General features: G+C 36.6%; 1 protein-coding gene across 17 annotated transcripts in view; it reads left to right on the top strand.

The window, feature by feature from the left end:
- Positions 1-24,644, top strand: part of MEF2A (myocyte enhancer factor 2A) — a 166,395-nt gene that overhangs the window by 136,432 nt on the left and 5,319 nt on the right. For 7 of the 17 annotated variants that reach the window (XM_047766813.1, XM_047766812.1, XM_047766811.1 and 4 more), the window contains 4 exons: positions 4,833-5,020; positions 16,642-16,665; positions 20,604-20,730; positions 24,260-24,386. In XM_047766813.1, coding sequence (XP_047622769.1) covers positions 4,833-5,020; positions 16,642-16,665; positions 20,604-20,730; positions 24,260-24,386 — 466 coding nt within the window. The remainder of the gene's footprint in view (positions 1-4,832; positions 5,021-16,641; positions 16,666-20,603; positions 20,731-24,259; positions 24,387-24,644) is intronic. The other 10 variants (XM_047766819.1, XM_047766817.1, XM_047766827.1 and 7 more) reach the window with 3 other exon arrangements.

Here is a 24,644-nt window from a genome sequence, read left to right on the forward strand (position 1 = left end):
ATGATTTGCTTTAGAGCTATAAGACTGTAATTAAAGGTTTGCTTTGTCAGGTTTCGTAGGCATAGCATGCAGTTTGCTCAAAAAGCATTTTTTGTCACATTTGTGTCAGGGCATAAGTTATCATAAAGCCTGAAAACACCTTTTTTTTTTTTTTGGTCTTTTTGTCTTTTTAGGGCCATACCTGTGGCACATGGAGGCTCCCAGGCTAGGGGTCTAATCAGAGCTGTTGCTGCCGGCCTACACCACAGCCACAGCAACGCCAGATCTGAGCCCCTTCTGCGATCTACACCACAGCTCCCAGCAACTACGGATCCTTAACCCACTTAGTGAGGCCAGGGATCAAACCTGCAACCTCATGGTTCCTGGTCAGATTCGTTTACGCTGCGCCACAACGGGAACTCCCTGAAAACACATTTTAACAACTGTCACATTAATTTGGGTTTATTCATTTAGAGTCGGAATTTTATACTTAAATTTTTAAGCTGTAGCAAGATGAGTTATACTTAAAGTATATACCTGAAAAATCTTTCCCAACAATATCTTCATTTTTGTCATAAAAAATGAACTGGAGGTAAGTTCATTTCACTACTGTAGTGATATAGAATACCACTACAGTCTATAAAATAACAAATGGTACATGTAAGATTACCTTGTTTCAGCCTGGCAAGTTACCAAAGGCTTACATCATCCTGTAATCATCTGTTCAGACTCCAACTTCACACTAAGAAATATCATACTGTAGGTCCCCTTTCATTCAAATTTGATTCTCATGGGTTACTGTGGCGCCATAGCTAGCTGAAAAGTATCATAGATTCCGTTTGGGGAAAGAGTATTAGTGTTTCTTGATAATGGGTTTTTCTAAATTATATCTTTGTATCATCTTAAAATGTATTTGAGAGGAAATACTATCCTTCAGATTTGTGTGCAAATTAAGTAAATAAGAAAGAATCTTGTAAATATTATTGGAGAAATTAAGAACACACCTTCTGTTTTTTAAGAGAAACATTTTTAATGTGTGCTTATTAATGTGAATCTTACATTCCACTGGTTTCTATTAAACCTTCCTGTTTTTCTGTAAGTGTTTTATATCCATATAACTTGCTTAGTAGTTACTTCTGCCCAATTCATGGATGAGCTCTACTCCACAGGGGATGGCCTAGTGAAGAGATTGTTTTTATAACAACACTGCTTTCTGAAGCTTAACAGAGTGCAGGAAATTGCTTTCTGGGTTGTGGAAAGGAGATTCAGCCCAGATTGAATACGTACCCTTTCAACATAATGGAAGCAGAATGCAGGAAGTAGCCTCAAAAGGGTAACTGAGATACCAGTCCTCACAGCAGAATTAGACCGCTTAATGAATTAAGACTGGTGGGTCACTTGGTGAAAGTTTTGGAGAAAGTAAGAGGAATTGAGTGGAGAAGGGAACACAAGTACCCAGAATCCCAGTATTTTGAAGGACAACTGCCGAAGAGATACAGGCCAGTTTCTAAGTGCTACATCTCTCTTCTCTGTTTTGTCTCTTGAAAATGTTTTGCTTAAGATCCAGCAAAGGTGATTATATCACACTGGCAAAACATTAATTTCTTTCTGTTTTTTTGCTTTTTAGGTTGCACCCGCAGCATATAGAAGTTCCCAGGCCAGGGGGTGAATTGGAGCTGCAGCTGCTGGCCTACACCACAGCCACAGCAACACCAGATCCTTAACCCATTGAGCTAGGCTAGGGACCCAATCTGCCTCCTTACGGATCCTAGTCAGATTCGTTTCTGCTGAGCCACGACGAGAACTCCCAAAACATTAATTTTTAGTTTCTCATATAAATAATTCACTTAATTTTTTTTCACACTCTAATATATAATAAGCGGATACACTGTAGCATCCATTTCCTTCAGCAGATTATCTTCAAGAACTTAATCTCTTTCTAGTTATATGTTCTTAATTTTAGAACTTTAGAACATATCTATTCATCAGTCAACCCTATTCATTATATACAGTTCCTGAAAATGTTTGGTTGTTATAAACTACCAAACACTATATGTATTTGAGAGAGTTTAAATATCACTCTTCCATTCAAAAAAATTTCAAATTTTATGGGAGTAAAATCATCTGATAACCCAGTATGAAAGCTCTTAAAGTGAACAATATGTGCGAATACATAATTGGTTTTTTTGTTTGCTTGCTTTTTGTCTTTCTGTCTTTTTGGCATTTTCTTGGGCCACTTCCACAGTATGTGGAGGTTCCCAGGCTAGGGGGTCGAATCGGAGCTGTAGCTGCCAGCCTACACCAGAGCCACAGCAACTTGGGATCCAAGCTGTGTCTGCAGCCTACACCACAGCTCACGGCAACGCCCGATCCTTAACCCACTGAACAAGGCCAGGGATCTAACCTGCAATCTCATTGTTCCTAGTCAGATTTGTTAGCCACTGAGCCACGACGGGAACTCCGTTTTTTGTCGTTAACTCTTTGCCGTACTTTGGGGCACATCATTTCACTTCTCAGAGTACAGTCTTCTCGGGGTGCGATTTTATGAAGGTTTTAGGCCAGTGTTAAGCACACAGGAGACACTCAGTTTTGTCTTAGTCCTTGCATTTGTATTTAACATAGACATGTATATATATATTTTTAATATCTTGTATGTGTTTATTTTTGGTGGATTCTAAAGTTGCCTTTTTTGCTTTATACTGGAAGGAAAGGAAAAAAATAAATATAGCCTCCCTTTCCTTTTGAACTGAAGTTGTGGACTCTTTGCTTATCTACCCCACCATTCCTTACTCAGACCTTGTTCATTCATGCTTTAGTATATTTTCTCATATTTATTCATAATACATGCCTTCTGTTGTCTTTGCCCTTTCAGACTGCTTAGTTACTCCCACCAAGTCTTCCTTTAATTTAAAGCCTACATACTTCTATCAGTGCTTTGCTTTCTGTTTGCTTGTAAAGTTTGTGTAGTTATACTTCATTGCGTTGCTCGTATCTTAAATAAAATGTTGACACCTTTGTGCCTCTGAGGTGTATGCCTGCTCTTGCTGACTAACTGAAAAGCTGCCTGAGGACCATGTCGGGTTTTTTTTTTTTCCTCCCTTCCTATACCTCATTGCACAGTGCTATACACCTAATAGAAATTTAAAGGTTCATTTCTAAAAGTGGTTCTGTATTGTCTGATTTTTAGATGGTTGCTGCTACTAATGTGTGAATGCTGAGTCCCACTCAGATAATTCAACAGCTTTATTCAGCCCTCCAGGAACTTCTAGTTCACTATTGTGAATATTTTGTTTTTAGTCAGCTTTGTAATAAACATTAGGAATGGATTTTTTTTTCCCTTGAGCCACACCCACGGCACATAGAGGTTCCCAGGCTAGAGGTCGAATTGGAGCTGCAGCCACTGGCCTATGCCACAGCCACACCAGAGCCAAGCTGCGACTGCAACCTACACCACAGCTCACGGCAACACTGGATCCTTAACCTACTGTCAAGGCCAGAGATCGAACCTGCATCCTCATGGTTACTAGTCAGATTCATTTTCCACTGAGCCACGACGCAAACTCTGGAATGGAGTTCTTTAGCTAACAAATTTATTGTTTTATCCAGTACTCTTAAATGAACATCTATGTACTGTAATAGAGTAGACTTAGATATGAAGGCCTATTCAAAATAGACTAATAATAGCAAAGCATTGGTGGCATTCAGTCTCTGTTGCTAAAAGTACACTATACACATAGTAAACTTAGTTTTTATGTTTTGGTCATAAATATGTTGATTATTTTTTAAAATATGACTAGTAGAGTGACCAGTGCTGGCTTTTATATGGCCAGTTAACACTATATCTTAAATTTAGTACTTAAATTTTCACAAAATACTTTTAAAATATATGTTTTCTATTCTTCTTTAAGATTTACTTAGAAATTAAAATAGCATATACAGCCTATTATTTATAAATGAACATTTTATGTTCCTGTATACCATTTATATAGAACATATACCACAATGTACTTATTTCTTCTAAGAGAGATAGACAGTTCTTTTAGGGAAGGTTAAAAAGTAGGAACAAGATGATTAAAGTCAGATAAATCACAGATACTTAAGGAAGACCTTAATGGCAGCTAAAGAAACAGAATAAATATGGGTAGAATTATAAGGAAGAAATACTTGGTGAAAATAGGAGCTGGGTGCTAAATAAGCTTTAGTTAAGGGGTTGCCTGCATGCCTAGTTTTGCATCCAAAACCTAGTAGGAGTGCCTCTGTTGTCCTTAGAATGAATGAATAGGCTGGTCTCAGGCATTTTCTTTCAGTTTATGTTTTATTAGGGTATAGTTGATTTATAGTGTTGAGTCAGTTTCTGCTGTGCAGCATAGTAACCCAGTCCTACATAAATATACACATATATATATACTCATACTCACATGTATATATATATATATATATATATATATATACACACACACACACACACATATATATATATATATACGCATTCTTTTTCTCATATTATCTTACGTTATGGTCTGTCCCAAAGGACTGGGTATTTTCTTAAAATATCCCCATTATCTTGGTCCACAGTGGGAGATACCCTATTAGGAACATAGCTTGTATTTTAAATTTCTCTCAGCAGTTCTAAACAGTAAGACTGGAAGCATGTGGCATTAGTCTGTGTATTTCAGACTTTGGTTGACTTTCTTTGCATATTTTTTAAGTATTCAAAGATACACCGTTGTGTACTCATGAGTTTTATTATAAAATTCACTTGAAACCAGGACTGGGGAAAACTTGGATCATATTTGTACTGAAGTATTTTAATGATTTATTTCATGTTAATGAATGATACTTCTTTTTCTCAGGGAATGGATTTGTAAACTCAAGAGCTTCTCCAAATTTGGTTGGAACTACTGGTGCAAATAGTTTAGGCAAAGTCATGCCTACAAAGTCTCCTCCTCCTCCAGGTGGTGGCAATCTTGGAATGAACAGTCGGAAACCAGATCTTCGCGTTGTCATCCCCCCTTCAAGCAAGGGCATGATGCCTCCACTGGTATGTTAAACCTTTCTCCAGCTTAATTCTTTAAAACATGTATTTTACACATATTATATATTTTCCTTTGGAATTTTCTGTACTTCCCTAGATTCTAGACCTTTTCCTAAAGAGTATTTCTATTTGAAATTAGCATTTGAAGAGACAAGTCCATCATAAATATGTAGAAATCAATTATCAAAAAGCAAGAACTAAATCTGCTTTAATGGTTATTTAAAATTTAATCTAAATGTGGAGTGGTTATTCTTAATTTTCACTTACCAGGGTGAAATCTTTGCTTAGAGATCTCATCCTCAATTTGGTAAATTAAACCTGATTTAAGTATGTATTCTTTGTACTTTGCATACTTTCTGTAATCTATTGCATACTTTTCTGTGAAAGAAACACTAGATGGTCAGAAAATTATACATACCAAAGAGAACTATTGTAGAATAGGGAAGAATGCATAAAAACTTGAATGAGTTGTTCTCTTAATAGTTTTTCTTTGTTTATTCCTTCTCAAATAACCTCCCATTTAACTTTATAAAGAATACAGGTCTCCCCACCTCTGCCCTTAACAAATGTCTTTATAGTTCCAACTTCCTTTGCTTTTGAATCCTGTGTTTATGAAGGAGATTATAAACATTCCCCCCTAGCCTTTTATAGAAAAGAAAATAGAATATATGTTCAAGTTTTAAAACCATTCTTATTCTAGCAACTGATTGACTATTTTCCGTCAACATGATGTGCCAAATGCTCTTTCTGCTCTGTAGCTGCTGAATTTACGGTTTGACTTTTTTGCTAAGTGAAAGTTAAGCTCTCAGGCTTTAGATTATAATTCTTTGTTTCTTTAATGCTTTGTAGATTCCCAGACAACTTTATATATACTGTATCATTTGATTTTTAAACTGTGATCTTGGCTAGGTAAAATGAGGCAACCAAGGTAAAGGTTAGTACTCATCCAAAGTAGCACAAAAGCCAGAATCAAAACCCTTCAAGTCAGAAAATGGAGAAGTACTTTTTTATTTGGAGATACAGAAAACTGAAAACTATTGCTTCCAGCCTCAAAAATGTTGGACAAACAAGTTCATAGTTTTCCTTAAACACACTGTAGTGCTGAGATTTCAGGGCAACCACCTGTCCCAGACTCTAGGGAGAGACAGATATTGTAGGCAGAGGACATTAGAGCACTGACTTATCTGGGTAAGGCACAGATAAGAAGAGTGAAGCTCTGGAGGGTGGTGAATTGCTGAAGGCCTACCTTTCAGTGGTTGGACTGCAAAACTCCTGGGATGACAATAAAGGAGAGTCTTAAACTCTCTTGCAGGCTTTTTCCTCATGAACCTCACTAGATGCTCACAGAAAAAAAGTTGGGTATGTGCTGAAAAAGTCTCCTCTTTGGTTTATAACTAGGAATGGGGAAGAGCTGTTAACTGAGGTAAGGGCAGAAAATTCTTCCTGGGTCCTTCTCCCCTTCACTCCAGTGTAATCAGAGTCTTAATCTGTGAGGACCTGAGCAACATAAACTGTCACCCTTAGGGCACTGATGAAATCCCACTGTATCTGGGGAAATGGATAAAGGAAAACTATCTCAACTCCTGCTGGAGGAGCAGGAGCAATGTCAGCAGCCTGGCAGAATGACTGAGAGGCCTGTTGCCTGAGGCATAGCACTGTTAAAGGGGAAGGCTTAAAACTGAGAATGGAGCAGTCCTTGGGGGAAAACAGACAAACAAAACCTTCTAGCAAACCAGTCTCTCATTCCTCCCAGAGGGATTTGAGACCTGTGGTGGATATACCGAGGGTAACCATAGTAACAGTGAAGTTCAGACCCAGCCCTGTTCCTAATTAAATTAACTCAAACTCTGCACTAAAAGCCTATCAGGAGGAAAGGCCTATAGGTCTACAGGTCAGTAGGAGTTACCCAAGCTGAAACTTAAAGAGAAGAATGAAAACAAACAAAATAAAGCAAAAAATGGAACAAAGCCTCCAAGAATTGTGTGGCTTTATCAGATGGCTTAACATTTTTGTAACTGGAATTCTGAAAGAGAAGAGAGAGAGAACAGAACAGAAGAAATGTTTAAAGAAATAATAAACACTAAATAGGGTAAATCCTGCAGCCATCACACACACACACACACACACACACTGCTCAAAGCAAAAGACAAGAAAATCTTAAAGGCAGAAAAAAGGAACAGATGAACATACAGAAGAATGAAGATAAGAATTTGTATTGTACTTCTGTTCATAACCTATGCAAGCTACAAAACAATGGAATAATATAAAGTGCTGAAATTTAAAGCAGGAAATCAACCTCGAATACTTTACCCAGCAAAAATATCTTTCAAAAAGTGAAAGAGAAATAAAAACTTTCTCAAACAAAAATCATGAAATGTATTGCCACATACTCTAAAAGTGTTAAAGGAGGTCCTTTGGAAGAAGGAATTTGCTACCAGAAAACCCTTGAGTCAGTAAAAGAAATAAAGAACAATGGAAATGCAATAACCGAAGATAAAATTCTTTTTTCCCTACATTTGATAAACTTTTATTTTAGAAAAGTTTTAAGTTTATACAAAGGTTGCAAAGATAGTACAGAAAGTTCCAGTATGCTCCACACCAAATTTCGCCTGTTATTAACATCGTAACATTAGTATGGTATATTTGTTACAACTAATGAATCAGTATTGACACGTTCTTATTAACTAAAGTCCGTACTTAATTCAGATACCATTAGATTTTAACCTCGTCTTTTTCTGTTCTGGAATCCAATGCAGGACACAACATGGCATTTTTGTAATCATGTCTGTTTAGGCTCCTCTTGGCTGTGATAGTTTCTGTAAGACTTTCCTTACTTTAATGATCCTGACAATTCTAAGGAGTTTTGGTCAGATATGTTGTAGAATGTTCCTCGGTTCAGGTTTTTCTGATGTTTTTCTCTTCTCTCATGATTAGATTGGCATTATTGATGTGGGAGGAAGGGCATGGAACTAAAGTGCCATTTTCTTCACATAATATCCAGGGCACATACTATCAACATGACTAACTGCTGTTGATCACCTTAGTGTCACCTTGCTGGTATAGTGTTTCACAGGTTACTCTTTTCCCCCTTTCCATACTGTTCTCTTTGGAAGGAAGTCACTTTGCAAGGCCCACACCTAAGGAGTGAGGTTATGGTCTAACTCCTTGGGGGCAGAGTAGCTATGTAAATTATTTGCGATTCTTCTGCACAGGTGACTTATCTGTTCTCTTATTTATTTAATCATTTATTTAAATTAATATGGACTCATGTACATTTATTTTATACTTTGTGTCAGTAGTACTAAATCCTATCAATGTATGATTCTACCAATATTAGCTTATTCTGTTGTTCAGATTGTTCCAGCTTTAGCTACTGAGGACTATTTTAGTTGGTTCCTGGGCCCCTTTCAGATACTTCATCCTTGTGGGGGTTTTTTGAGGGGAGGAGGGTGGGGGGGCTGCTATTTTATTTTCTGGTTACTGCAAAATGTTTTAGGCTCATCTTGTGTATTTTCTGCCCCAGTCCTAGACTTGGGCATTTCTCTAAGAAACCTTGGTTCCCCTTCTTGAGAATGGTATTAGAAAGCAAGATCTGTGTTTTCCTACTTTTTAATTGTTCCAAAATATAGTTGGCTTTCTGAAATAAAAAATAGTGGCAATGAATTTTGTGTTTATAGTACATGCACAAATAAAATATATGATAAAAAACAACAGAGAGGGGAAATATGATCTTATAGGTCTTTAAACATGATGTGGTATATTTTCCAAGGTAAACTCTAATTAAATGAAGATGTATATTATAAACCCTAGTACAACTACAGAAAATAAATTTTAAAAAGGTATAAATAGTAAGTCAGTAGAGGAGATAAAATGGAAATATAAAGTATGCTCCAGGAGTTCCCATCATAGCTCAGTGGTTAATGAACCTGACTCTAGTATCCATGAGAATGCAGGTTTAATCCCTGGCTTTGATCAATGGGTTAAGGATCTGGCATTGCCATGAGTTGTGGTGTAGGTTGCAGACACAGCTCAGATCCTGCATTGCTGTGGTTGTGGCCTAGGCCAGCAGCTACAGCTCCGATTCAGCCCCTAGCCTCAGAACTTCCATATGCCATGGGTGCGGCCCTAAAATGCCAAAAAGAAGAAGAAGATAACAATACACTCCAATAGCCCAAGAAATGGGAGAAAAGGGAAAAAACTGGAACAAATGAAATATAGCTAGCAAGATTGTAGATTTTAATCCAGCCTTACAAGTAAATGTGTTCATAGACATCAGCCAAAAGACAAAACATCAGATTGGTTAAATAAGGAAGATCATACTGTACATTCTAAGAACCCTACTTTAAATATGAAAGTCATAGATAAAAGGATAGAGGGAAATATACCATACAGACATTAACAAAAAGAAAGTTAGTATAGCCATATTAATTTCAGACAATGTAGACTTCACAGTAAGGTATATTATCAGAGGTAAAGAAGGGCATTGCATAGCTCATCTACCAAGAAGAATCTTTAATGTATATGCACCTAATAGCAGACCTTCAAAATACATAAAGCAAAAACTGAGAGCTGAAAAGTGGAAGAGAAAAATCCACAATTGTAGTTGGAAACTTCAACACTCCTCTCTCAGTAATTGATAGAACAAGTAGGCAGAAAATCAGGAGTCTAGGTGACCTGAGCAGTCTTCAACAGACCTGACCTAAGAGTTGTTTATAGAATACTCCACAACAGCAGAACACATTCTGAGACACTTGGGCACTTGAAATATTCATAAAGATAGACCAGATCCTGTGCCATCAAACAAACCTCAATAAATTTCAGAGAATTGAAATCATACAGATTTTAGTCTCTAGCTGTAACAAAATCAGTAACAGAAAGACAACAGGAAAATCTCCATATATAGAAATTAAATAACATACTTTTAAAATAACTCATAGGTCAAAGAGGAATTCTCAAGGGAAAACTTAAAAAAAAAGTGTATACACACACACACACACACACATATATAAAGCACTGGGGAGTTTCTGTTGTGGCACCATAGAAATGAATCTGACTAGTATCCATGGAGATGTGGGTTCAGTCCCTGGCTTCACTCATTGGGTTAAGGCATCACTGTGAACTGTGGTGTAGGTCACAGACACAGCTCGGATCCCACACTGCTATCTGTGGCTGTGGCGTAGGCTGGCAGGTACAGCTCCAACTTGACACCTAGCCTGGGAACTAGGGGGTACGGCCCTAAAAAGCAAAAAATAATAATAATAATAAATTTAAAAATTTTGAGAAATACAACATTGCAATTTTGGGGACAAGCGAGAGTAGTGTTGAGAAGGGAAATTCATAGCATTTAAATGTTTATATTAGAAAAGAGGAAGATCCCAAGTCAGTAAGCTTTTACTTTAAGAAACTAGAGAAAGAGAACTTAACTCAGAGCAGCTAGAAGAAAAGAAAGAATGAATAGAAATTAATGAAATTTAAAGCAGAAAGACGGTAGAGAAAAACAGTCAAACCAAAGGCTAGTTTATTTTAAGAGATCAATAAAATTGCTAAATTTCTAGCCAAGAAGACCAAGGAAAAAGAGAACACAAGTTAGCAGTATCAAGAATGAAGGAATTACATAACCCAAAAAACTCTGAAAGATAACACTACAATTATTGTACAAAAACAACAAAAAAACAACACTGTAGTTAAAAGTGGGGCAATGGGGGGAATACTACAAACAACTCTATTCTAATACATTTGAGAGTTTAGATGATATGAGCAAGTTCTCTGAAAGATACAAATTACCTAAGAATTACCAGACTCACTGAAGAAGAAATAGTTAAGCCGAATAGTAAATATCTATTCAAGAAATTGAATTCCAGGAACTTCCCCTGTGATGCAGCTGGCTGAGGATCTGGTGGTGTCACTGCTGTGGCACAAATTTGATCTCTGGCCTGGGAACTTCCACATGGCATGGATGGAGCTCAAAAAAGAAAGAAATCGAATTCCAATTTTAAAACCTTCCAAAAAAGAAAACCAGACCCAGATAGTTTCACTGGCAAATTCTAGCAAGCATTTAAGAAGAAATGGTATCAATTCTACATAATTTCTTTCAGAAAAAGAGACAAGGAGAGAATACCTCTGAACTCATTTATCAGACTGGCATTACCTAATACAAACCAAAATATTCCATTACAAGGAAAGAAAACTACCAGCCAATATCCCTCATGGACTCTAGACATAAAATGCTCAAGAAATAGTAGTTTATTTGTAAATAAATTCATCATTATATCAAAAAGGATAATATTTTAAGACCAAGTGGGTTTCATTTCAGGAATACAAGACTGATTCCAAATTTGAAAATTCAACAGTGTAATTCACCATGTTATTAGAATTCAACTTTCATTCATAATAAAAATAACTTCAAATTACAAAGAAACTTTTTTAACCTAATAAAGAGTATTTGCAGAAATTCTATAACTAATATGCTTAATAAGGGGGAAACATTGTTTTTCAATAAAATAATATTAGGAACTAGGCAATTATGTTTATTCTCACCACCCATATTCAACATTGTACTGAATGTCCTAGATGGAACAAGGCAAGAAAAATAAGTAAAATGCATACATGTTGGAAAGAAAGAAATTAAATTGCCTCTATTCACAGAAGATACAATATCTGTGTAGAAAAGCATAAAGAATCTATGTAGAAAACTCCTGGGATCTTTCAGTGAGTTTAGCAAGGTCGTAGGGTACAAGGTCAATTTATATTCTTGTACCAACAGTGAACAGTTGGAATGTGAATTTTTTTGTGTGTGTGTGCTACCCGTGGCATATGGAGGTTCCCAGGCTAGGGGTCTAGTTGGAGCTATAGCTGCTGGCCTACACTACAGCCACAGCAACATCAGATCCAAGCCACATCTGCGACCTACAACTCAGCTCCCGGCAACGCCAGATCCTTAACCCATTGAGTAAAGCCAGGGATCAAACCTGCAACCTCATGGTTCCTAGTCAGATTTGTTTCCACTATGCCACAACGGGAACTCTGGAATGTGAAATTTTAAATACCATTTAAATATTCAAAAATAAGAAAAATACCTACAATTCTAACAAAATACATGCATGGTTTTCATGCTAAAACTATAAAATGTTGGAAGAAATCAAAAACTGAAATGAACAGAGAGAAATGTCACATTAATAGGTCTGAGGACTTAATGTTGTCATGATGTCACTTCTTCCTAAATTGGTTGATATATTAAACACAACACCAGTTTAAATCACAGCAAGTTTTTTGTTTTTTTTGTTTTGTTTTTTGGTTTTTTGTAGCTGTCAATAAGCCAATTCTAAAATACATACGGAGGAGTTCCCTGTGGTGCAGTGGGATAAGGACTCAGCATTATCACTGCTGTGAGCACAGACAAAAAAAAAAATTTTTCTTTTACTTTAAAAAATATGTATGGCAGAGCAAAGAGCTATGAACTACAATGACCAAAACAATTTTGAAAGAGCAGAATAGGAAGATTGACACTACCTGGTGTTGAGACCTACTATAAAGCTGTGCTAATGTTTGGTACTGGCAAAAAGATGAGCACATAGATCTAAGGACAAAACAGAGAGCCCAGAAAATAGACCCATACAAATATATTCAGTTTTTTTTTTTTTTTTTTTACAAAGGAGGTAAAGCAGTTTAGAGGAGGAGTAAGGATAGTCAATACAACTAATGATATTATAGCAATTCAGTATCCATATGCAAAACAGAACCTTGATGTATAATTCATACCTTATATAAAAATTAACTGAAAATGTATTAGAGATTCAGATATAAAGCATAAAACTCTGAAACTTTTAGAAGAAAACATTGGAGAAATACAAAACCAAAATCATAATCTATAAAGAAAAAGATACATAGTTATTACCAAAATGTAAGTTTTACTATGCGAAAAGCCCTGGTCAGAGAATAAAAAGAGAATTTATAGATTAGGAGACAGTATTTGCAAATCACCCATCTAATAAAACACTTGTATCCAGATTGATAGAACTACACACTTGTTAGACTGGCTAAAATTTTTAGAAACTAAAAATGCCCATTCCTGGTGAGGATGCAGAGCAAGAAGCATCCTCATATATTCTTGCTTAGAATGCAAAACAGTACAGCCAATTTGGAAGACAGTTTGGCAGTGTCTTATAAAGTTAAATATAGACTTATACAGACATGCGACCTGCTCTTAAGAGTATTTACTCACGTGAATTGAAAACCATGCTTATGAAAAAAAACGAAAACAAAACCCTGTATTTTTCATAATCTCCCAAAACTGAAAACAACCCAGATGGATGTCTTTCTAGCAGATGAATGGGTATACATACTCTAGGACATCCATACAAAGGAATATTGCTCAGCAGTAAAAAGGGATGAGCTGTTTATTCACCACAGTAGAGATAAATCTTAAATGAATTTTGTTAGTTGAAAGAAGCCAGATCCAAAAGACTGCATAATATATGACTACATTTTATATTTCATTCTGGAAAATACAAAACAGAAGTGGTTTGCAGGAGTGGGGAGAGAAGTTAACTACCAAGGGGTGGTGTAAGTGAAGTTTTGAGAGGATGGAACCATCCTGAGATACTGTGTTATTGGATGCACAAATCCATGCTTTTATTACAAAATACAAAACTGTACATTACTGTAACTCTGTGCAGTTAAAAAAAAATCAACCAGATTCCAGGGGAACCTAAGATGGAATACAGACCATAATACATGAACATAACTGTATTACAGATGAGTGACATGATGTCATCAAAGGGGCTGAGAAAGAAAGGAACTAGTTTAGATGACTTTGGAAACTGTTTTGGCTGGATACTGTAAGGAGGGAGACCACAAAAAATTATATGAAATCTTGGTGCTCAGGTTGGTAAATTTGTTAAACACACACCCTTAAACAAATAAGTAAATATTGTAGTTGTAGGTAAAGAAAGCCAGGTTTCTCCAAAAAAAAAAAAGAGTCGCAGTTAAGCAAGGTGGTAGGATGGAGAAGGGTGGAATTAACCCAGTTTTTTGGGGTTGTAGTTGTAGGTTTTAGGATGAACTGATTTTTTTAAAATAATAAATACACCTTGCCCGAGGTGCCCGAGGATAAGAAAGTGAATGTCAGAAGTCATAGGAATGAACCTCTCTCAAAAGAGCTGCCAGTGGCCAGAACTAGAACAATTTAAGCCACAAAATGAATAACAATATTTTTGGATTCTAACCCAAAGAATAAAAAAATGCTGATAGTGTTTGAATAAATAAATAAAAGGAGAAGGAACAACTGTGGCTTAGAGAAGATTTCTAATTAATATACACCAAGAGTGCTGTACAATAGAAAACTGACAGAACACTGTAAACCAACTATAAGAGAAAAAATAAAAATCATTATAAGAAATATGTATGTGTAGAAAAATGAGAGAAATAGCAAATTACTATTACAACATCATGGTGCAGACCTTGCAAGCAGGGTTAATGGATGAATGTTAAAATTTTTATTATAAAAAAATTTAAGGAGAAATGCGATATTTGGTAAATCTCAGAATGTCTCTCCTCAAATAATCATTGATTACAAAAGGGAAAATAGTGATTTTACACTGGAGAATCCTGGAAGACACAGCCTGAACTAGAAGAGCGGGGTTAACATCACTGGTAATGGAAGGACATGTGTCTGTTTTGTTGGGGGTTTTTTTGTTTTGTTTTTTGTGGGTTTTTTTTTTTTTTTTTTAGCCACACCTGTGGTATATGCAAGTTCCTGGGCCAGGGATTGAACCTGTGCCACAGCAGTGACCAGAGCCCCTGCAGTGACAGTGCCAGATCCTCAACCCACTGAACCACAAGGGAACTACATGTGTCTGCTGATAAGATGTGCTAGAAGGATTATGTCACCTCTGTGGTCTTTTTCTAAAAATCCATGCTGTTTGCTTGAGGAAGTATCATACAGACCCAAACCAAAGGACAATCGATGAGATATCCAACCAGTAGTCTTCCACAGTTGTCAAGGTCATGAAAAACCAGGAACTGTGGGGACCTGATGACAAAAGGTATGTGAGATGCAGGATCTGCTCCTGGACCAGAAAAAAGACATTCATGAAAAGACTGGTGAAATCCAAGGAAAGTCGATAGCTTTGGTTACGACTGCATTGCTTTGTTGGTCCTGACAGCTGTGTCACGTTTCTTCAAGATGTTAAAACTGTGGGAAACTTGGTGAGGTTGTGATGATGTGCTCTCCAAATCAAATTATTTCAGAATACAGAGTTAAAAATACACACATATGTATAACAAATACACCCCAAAAAAAGGAGCTGAGAAAAAATGGCAATTAGGATAGTCTTTTGGTTCTCCTTTCGGGACCTGGATGTGGAATGCCTGCCACTATCTTTCAGAAATAAAAACTACAGGAACTTTATCATTTAAGGAACAGAAATATGTTGATAAGAATTACTAATATTCTGCAAAGACAAACTACAAGTTTGATATTTAGCACTTGTCAGTTTTCTCAATCTTTTTTTAAGATATGAAGCATCTTCGTGGAATTTTTTAAATTTGCCACAGAAACTAGTTCCACCCTTATCCCTGTAGGTTAAAGTGAAAACTGTATAGACCCCCATAGTGTTTTGATGTCTCTTGTATAGGTGGAGATGGGTAAAGATACCTATTAACAAAAAGATGAGCAGTTTGCCCATATTTGAAATAGCAGTTGTAGGCCAGGTATTTGTTTTTCAGAGTAAATAATGAGCCTTCCTCCTATTTTACACATTGTCTGCAGATAAATCTGCTTTCAGGCTGGGGCTTCATGTATTAGTGATGCTTATCAAGATAACATTCACGGATTGACAAAGGAGCTTGACTTATTAAAGTGAAATAAGAAAACAGCTAGTAATTATTTCTAGCATGTTAATATTTTCTAGATGTGTATGAAAATAGAAGCAAATGTTTCGTTCATCTCTTTTCTGTATGTGATTTATCAGTTCATTTCTTCTCCAGTCTCATTTTCTTCATATATGTGGTCTTTCTCCACTGTAATTAATTGTATTCATTTGAAAATTACATTTGCAAATGATAAACATATAAATTTGTATTATTTTAAACTATTACATTAATCAACAAATGTTTGAATTCTTGTTTCATAAACACCATCCTAGCTATTGTGGGAAATAAGGAAACAAAATAATTTCTGCCCACTAAGGAGTACAGAATCTAGGATAAGATAAATGGACATGTGTGACCAGGTAGGGTAAGGATGGGAGGATTAAGATGTAAATGCAGACTTAGTATTCTTGAGATTCCAGATAGAAACTAGTATCATGATTAGGAAATCCATTTGTATATTGTCACAGTAGCAGGGCCGTGCAGGCGAGGCCAGCATAAGGACAGACCAAGTAGGAGTGTCTGTAAATCCTGGCTCTAGAAAACTTAACAGAATCTTTTCAGTCTCTTGAAGTCAACTGCAGGTTCAGAGACAGTGAATGATTTATATTTGTACTCATTGTGCATTTAATAATTTTTTTAGACTTCCAAACAACTGCTAGTGTCCAGATAACGTGTTTTTCTAAAGCAGTATTTTATTTTTGAGTACCAACAGTCTTAGTTTTAATTCTCTTATCCTTCTTATGTGCTGAGTACAGTCGGAGGAAGAGGAATTGGAGTTGGTGAGTGTGGGTTTCTGCTTAAATGGAGTTGTTGCAAAAGATGTAGAAAGTACTAATTCTTTTCAGTCTTTTTTCTAACTAATGTTCCCTTGTTACACAGAATTTTTTTTTCTTGTAATTAAGTACTGTCCAAACATTTTGAATAACTAAACCAACCTGCTGGTACTGCAGAGTCTGATTATTATATTTATAATTATATATCTTGACCCATTTTATTTCTTGGAGAGAACTTTGGAATAAAGCCTTTATAAACATAGCTGTCCATGATCACAAGACACCTTAAAGAATTTTTTTAAGGAAAGATACAAAATACCTTATATAGTTCCCCAAATTATTAACATATTTTTAGAAAATGACTTCACCCTCACAGTTCCTCAGATTGTAACACACTGTCTTGTGTTGTTTCTCTTTCTTTCAAAAAGATTACATCATTTTTGGTGAGGTCACCTTTTTCACAGAGTTAGAATTATTTCATCCTGCATGAAATGATCTGAACCACAAGGGGGTTCCCTGTTTACCAAAACAAATGTCTTTAATTGAACATACACAAACTTACTTTTTTTCTATCAGAAGATATTCTGTTCTTAAAAGTAGCAGCTACCTTTTTTTCCAAAGCAATTTCTATTGGCTTTTCTTCATGAAAGTAAATTTGATTAAAAGTAACTTTCAGTTGATCTATTTCTTTGGGAATTAAAACCCAAACTTCACAGAACTGATCTTCTGATTTCAAAGTCAGCTGCTAAATATATGACTTTAAGGGGAATAAAACTTGAAAATGTTTAGTTTTTAGCATGGACAGGGGTTCAGAGTGCATGAAAGCATGGGGGAAAGGCATCTGTTGGTTTTATTTATATTTTATTGTTACATACTATGCATGTTGGTGTGTTTTGCACATTTTGTTTCTTTTCAACAAATTTAAGGTTGTCTGTGCTCTGTCCTTAAAATGAGAGATGGTTCCTTAACTTTGTGATCACTCTCACAGTTTTGGATGTGGTTTTATATTAGTTAACTAAAATATACTAGCTAGCTGTCACTGTGGTATTGGATTATATATCATGTTCAGATATTTAATATCTTTGGGGTAAATAATGATACAGCAATGATTAGCAAGTGGAAATTTATAGTTCAATATAAAATGATTCATCTTAGATTAAACCTCACTATTTATACCCTTAAGTTAGCATGAATACTTCCTTGTGAACTTGTAATTATCTAGCAGTATGTTGCCCTCTAGTGGCTCTGGAAATCAATGGCCTTGAGATTGGGAGCTGTGATGGGTAGAACCAATATATTGGAGTCTCACTGTTAAACACACACACACCACCACCACCACCACCCTATCTTGAGGTCACACCAGGAAATTTCTGGGGAGATGGAAGCTGCTGCATGGATAGAGCCAGGCCAAACCATATCATACTGTGTTTTTCACATAGTATTTGACTCTTGAATTTTCAGTGACCAAATCTGTGAGAACAAATTAAGTCCAAATTAGGTATCTGTTTCATAAAGTCATTAAAATTTTTACCTTGATGCTGAGACTAAAATATATTCCTAGTTGTCATATGTTGACTTTACATATTCCTTTAAGTCTACCCTCAATTACAGAATCTCAAAGATAAGTTTTTAAGTATTTGAAAACTATGAAGTCTAGTAATCATAAAAATAAACATTTGTAATTAAGAAACAAATATATGACCAAAAACTATAAACAGCTATTCATAATTCTAAAACTTAAGCTAATTCAGAGTCTAAAACTTAATCAGTGTAAAATGCAGAGCTTTATGTATCAGAACCAAAATACAATCAGAAGCACAATCTGTTTGATTTCAGCAAGTTTTTCAAATTAGCTAGAGCTCTAAAATGTAATCATAGATGTCTCTGACCCAAAATGAGTAAGGGCAGGTGCCCTGGAGCCTATACTGAAGATTCTCTTAGAGCCATGCCACAGAGATTCCTCTAGAAGCCTTACAATTCTGGAACAACTTTACTTCATGACAGCTCTGGGGGAATAGCTGTGGATAAAAAGGAATAAATAAATTTATCCTTTTTTTTTAAACCAGTTACATAAGAATTTGGGGCCAGAGGGTTTCTTAGAACAGTGATTTAAGGATACATTCTTACATTTCTGTCCTTCAAGCACTTCCCAACTATTACCTTACTAGGTTACCTTACCTTAACAGTAGTAGTACAAATCAGGCAGCACAGTGATCACTATCCTCTCTACCCTGCAAACAAAGAGGTTTTGGAGAGGTTGAATGATTTTCCCAGTTCTTAGGAACTATGGGACAAAAACCAGCATAACCATATACAGAATGGTCGGTCTTTCCAACATCCTCTAACAAGATTGGAAAACTTGTTACAAACTGAAAGGAAATAAACTGAGATCTGGATCCTGATCAAATGATCAGTGTTCAGATAACTAGATCTACCCAAAGGCCTTCATTTGATTACCCTTTGAAATGGTAATAGAGAAAATTGAATCACATTCCAACTTTATAATTTCTCAGGCTCCAAGTTATACTTTTACCTATATGGTTTAGACCCTCAAATGTCAGTTATCTGGCTGTAATTTCTTCCTTTGAAAAAACTGACCTTGGAGTTAGGCTTTGGCCTTCTTGTGTTCTAAACACATGGAACTCAGAGGCAGTTCTGTTCCTGATCCTTCATTTTAGGAAGTGTTCACTTAAGGCAGTACAGTAAGAAACTGCTCTGTCATAGCACTACACATAGAGAGAATGATGACTACCTTAAGCTGACTTGATTATTTAATACTTGATTTTTTTTTTTAATTCCTTCTGTAGATGGGATACTGTGTAGGTGCTGTCAGTCAGCAAGCATTTACTATTGTTTCATCCACCGAGCTTTTCCTTTCTTAAAACAGGAGACTGAAGGGAAGGGATACACATCTGAATCTGTTGTTAAAAAATAGGTCATGGTGGATGATGTTGAGAATGAGGGAAGCTGTGCCTGTGTGGGGGCAGGGAGTAAGTGGGAAATCTCTTTACCATCCCCTCAGTGTTGCTGTGACCCTTAAACTGCACTTTAGAACAGATTTGTGGTTGCCAAGGGGGAGGAGCAAAAGATTGGGAGTTTGGGATTAGCAGAGTCAGACTATTATATAGAGGATGGGTAAACAACAAGATCCTACTGTGTAGCACAAGGAACTATATTCAGTATCCTGTGATAAACCGTAATAGAAAAGAATATGAAAAAGAATGTATATGTATAAACCGAATCACTTTGCTATACAGCAGAAATTAAATAAAACATTGTAAATCAATTATACTGCAATAAAATTTTAAGAACTAAAACAAATAAAATATCCTTCTATTTAAAATAAAACTGCTCTTTTAAAAATGTTTATAAAAGTATCTATCTACATACATACATATATAATACATATATATCTGTGTGTCAGCTGTAGGATCACAAGGAAGTAAATAGGAATACAAGCCACACTTAAGTAAGCATGACTTAAAACCATGTTAATATATAAATGGTGCAGATAAAAGTAGTTTTGATTCTTATATTCTCATGGACTTATCATCTCCATGTATACAAATGGCTTGCTACCTCTGGGTATTTAAAATCCACATCTGCTTTATTTCAGGTCACCGACATCTTTATAGCAGCATCAGGTCCACCCCTAATGCAAGTTTCTATCTTAAGGATGTATCTTGGACATCAATAAACTCTATGAAAAGTACTTTAGGGGAAAATGAACAATAATGTAAAGTATGTTCCTTATAATTAAATATTTAGTTATTCCCTTAGTATTTTTAGGGCTTTCATATCGTCACTGCTTTAGGAAATAATGACGTTCACATCATAAAACTGTGAAAAATGTCACTTGTAAATTGAATGTTATTTTGAAAATATTAAGTTTGAATATAAATACTCACAGAATAGCACTTTTACTTTTTTCTGCTCTCTCACAGAATACCCAGAGGATAAGCAGTTCTCAAGCCCCCCAGCCCCTAGCTACCCCAGTGGTGTCTGTGACGACCCCAAGTCTGCCTCAGCAAGGGCTGGTGTACTCAGCAATGCCAACCGCCTACAACACCGGTAAGCCTGCTGTTACCTTTTGGTTTTACTTCTTTGTTTTTGCTCCATATATGCTTTTGTGATTTTTTAAAAAGTATGTTTATTGAAATGAATTATTTCCAGTTTCTTAGATTCACATTTACGTATGTTAAAAAAAAAAAAACAAACATGCTAGTCTTAAAAAAAGTACACATTTGCCATAGAAAGATTTCCAAGTATGAACTTTTACTTACCACCTGACAAAGAAAAACTAGCTGTTATGAAAATTACGGTGAGCAGCAAACCAAGGAATACACTCGACATTTTCTATGCAGTTCTCATTATGCAATATCTCACTCTCTCAGGCCTGTGAAATAAGGTGTTTTCTATACATTGTTGTGTCAGTCTACTTTGGGAAAGACTGAATCCCTTTGGTCCTGAGGACTTGGGAGGTGGCAGCTGGGTGGATGGGCTAACGGGTGGTGGTTTCCTCCATGTGACAACCCACTTAACTTCTGTTGTTTGTGCCTGAGGGGCAAGACCAGGAGCTTTTTTGTTTCTCCTCAGTCAGTCACTTCTCACCTCCGAGTGGAGCTTTTTACTCATTCATGTTTATTTAGAGATTTCATTCTCCAAAATACTACTTGGAGGGTAAATTAGGCAAATTTAAAAGTGCTGCACTGATTGGAGGGGTGCTTGTAACCATGCAGGCTGTGTAGATAACCCAGTGTGGGCAGGTTTTGTTTAGATTTGCCATTCTTGGGCATGCAGGAGACGTGTGGTTTCACTGTCTCACCAGCTGAGCCAAACACCTGAGCTTCAAAAGAAGGAAAGACAGAAATAGTTAAAAATACCTTGCCTGTTTTTCAGAGATTACAGTGCAGGGAATTTATTCTTTTGTGATTCTAGTAAGTAGACTAATAAAGATCATGTAATTTTAGACTCCAGGGTAAATGCTTTCCACTGCTCTCTGGAGCTCCCTGAGGGGTACAGAGCCATCAATCCATTTGATTGCTGGTTTAATCCCAAATCATTCTTTTAAAACAGAAACAAGTGTAAAAGGTTTTGTTGAAAAAGAAAAGCCTCTTAGGAAATGTCTACCGTAACCTTTACCAACAATCAATATGAAAAAAAAAAAAAAGGTCTAAATCTAGAGTAAAGCCAGGGATTATGCCTTCATAGAAATCATCCTGATCACCAGCTATATGAGCAATGCTATTCTAGGGACAACCTTCTCTCCCACATTTATTCTAGGAAAGGAGGCAGGACACACCTAAGTTGGTAAATGTGGGGGGAAATCCTGAGTAGTGGAGGTGACCAGCTCAAACTCTGATCCCGAGAAGGCAGAAAAGAGAGAAATCTCTGAGCTGGAGTATTCAGAGGAGTGCTGGTTGAGAAGATGGGGCTTGAGCTTGGGTGTCAAGGTTAGATTACAGTTTACTGAACGTTTCATGACAGGTTCTTCAGCATAGAACTTAGATACTCCACTGTATTTGTTTTTAGAAATGCCATTAGATTGGAAAGAATCTGTTTTTTAAAAGTCCTGAAGGAATTACCAAAACGTAAATTAGAAGTCAGATTCTCTCAAAACTATCTGTCACTTAGCATTGGTCTCAGTCCTTCTGAGTCTTTGCTCTCTCTCTCAGAGCACCTATTCTATTTAATGTTACCACATTATCTTTAACGTATTTATCTTTTTAAAACAAGCATCCATGTGTGTCTTTTGATAGTATATCAGCTGCCTTTCTGTACATTGTTAAGAGTCAAACACATGCCAGTCAGTGAGTAAAGGAATGAATAAGTGAGCAGCAACACTTCAAAAAACAATAGTTCTGTGTGGAGGAACCATACACATCCTTCCTCATGCCCATCAGTAAAAACACTGCCAGCTTCTCAGACTTATTCTGGATCCATTCAGCGCATGTTTATTGAACACCTATGATGTGCTAGGCACCGGAAATACAAGAGTGCATGGTTAACATGGAATGTGGGATCTATCAGAGGAGAAAGACACAAGACAGACAGCTCTAAGAATAATTTATTAGTCATGTTAGGGCTACATTGAAGCTTCAACTTGAAGGCACGCATGTGACTCAGCCAGGCACGGTAGGGAGAGTTCCAGGAAGAGGGAGTGCTGTGCACAAAGGCTGGGAGGCTGCGGAGCATGGCTGGAGGGACAGAACGGTGGTAGAGTTGAATCTGCAGAGCTAAGTAGGGTTGCACAGACCTTGTTGAGGATGGTGGGCATGATCTTGAGGGCACTGGGAAGCCATAGAAAGATTTTAAGCAGAGAGGTATCATGACCATATTTGTTTTTTAAGATCATTTGGCTACAGTATGCAGTGGGGCATGGGGCAAAATTGAATTCAAGGACACCACACAAGAGGCTACTATTGATGGTCCACATAATGGATATTGAATATAGCTTGATCTAGGGTATAGTGGTAGAGATGGTGAATCTGGGGCAGGCTTTGAGAGACAGTAGTAGAATTGACCAGACTTGGTGGCTGGTGGGGGAAGTGAGAGGAATGTTCAACGATAACACCCACAGGTTTCTGGCACAAACAGTTAGGTGAAAGTTGGTGCCAATTACTGAAGAGAAGCAGGTTTGGAGGAAATGATGAGTCCAGTTTGGGTCATGTCAAATTTGAACACTGAATGAGGAAAATACAGAGTCGGAACAGAGTCCTAAGCACCAGCTATGCTATTTCAACTCAGTTTCTTTTTTTAAGATGCTAAATCACAAGGGAGACCAATTTCTTTAAACACCTCTCTTGAGATATGACAAAGTTAAAAGCAGAAGGGTTTTTACCACCTCTCTTTAGAACTAAGTGGAAAAGACAACTGTGAATGATGAACTGAAATAACTACGAGTGAATGATAACTAATATCCTAAGTCATGGTCGAAGTGATTATGACTGAAGTATGTGAAATGAGCTGTATTATATTCTCGTAACACAGAATCTTCCCATAAACTTGAAATTACTTTGCATGCAGTCAGAGGTCTTTGACAGTTCTTGAACTTTGAACAAATGCAATTAGTTAATTGTGTGATAATGGATAGACTGTCCACGTCACTAAGGTTGGCCCCATGAGAAGGGGAACTGTCTGTCCTTTTCCCCTTATACTTCGAGATGATCTAGATATAGTCAGGGTGAGCCTGAGTGTTTGTCTTTGTTCAGGAGGGTAGTGGTGAGCATACTTGCCTAAAATAACAATTGTATAGGAACAGCCTTTATTGATGGCATTTTTATTATTCTATTTACAAGTCTGAAAAAAAGCATCTCAATTTTTTGGAAATAATCTATAAACATTTAGTACAAAACTGTAAACATTTAGTGTAAAATTGAAACCTTTTTTATTGAAATAATCCCAGACAACTGAATATAGCTGGGTCCTATAAACCTCCCAAAAGAAAATCTTTGTGGATTTTAGATCCATACTGTGGTGTTTATGTTATTCAGTACCTGGCTTCTCTCAACCTAAGAAAACTTCTGAAGTAACTATTTGAAAAACAGATTTTGTGTGGTCCTTTTATTACACACACGAGCAACATTCCCTTCTTTTTCAGATTACTCGCTGACTAGTGCAGACCTGTCAGCCCTGCAGGGCTTCAACTCCCCAGGAATGCTGTCTCTGGGACAGGTGTCAGCCTGGCAGCAGCACCATTTAGGACAAGCAGCCCTCAGCTCTCTTGTGTGAGTAACTAGAAATTTTCCCTAAATTTCTACTCCCAGCCTGCGCTCTCTCTTTTTCTGTCAGTTAAAATCTTTTGCTCTGTTGACTTTCATATGAATATCCTGCAGTGATTCTTTTTTAGGTGGTGCAAGTGTTTGGAGAAAACATTCTCTTTCCTGGCTCTAGTTAATAGCTTGGGTACTGAGCAAACCAGGCATTCCTTGAAGAGATTCAGGGAGCAAGGCTTCTCTGATACAGATACACTGAGGCAGAGACTC

This window comes from Phacochoerus africanus, chromosome 2 (genome assembly GCF_016906955.1).
Source record: "Phacochoerus africanus isolate WHEZ1 chromosome 2, ROS_Pafr_v1, whole genome shotgun sequence".
Lineage (NCBI taxonomy): Eukaryota > Metazoa > Chordata > Mammalia > Artiodactyla > Suidae > Phacochoerus > Phacochoerus africanus.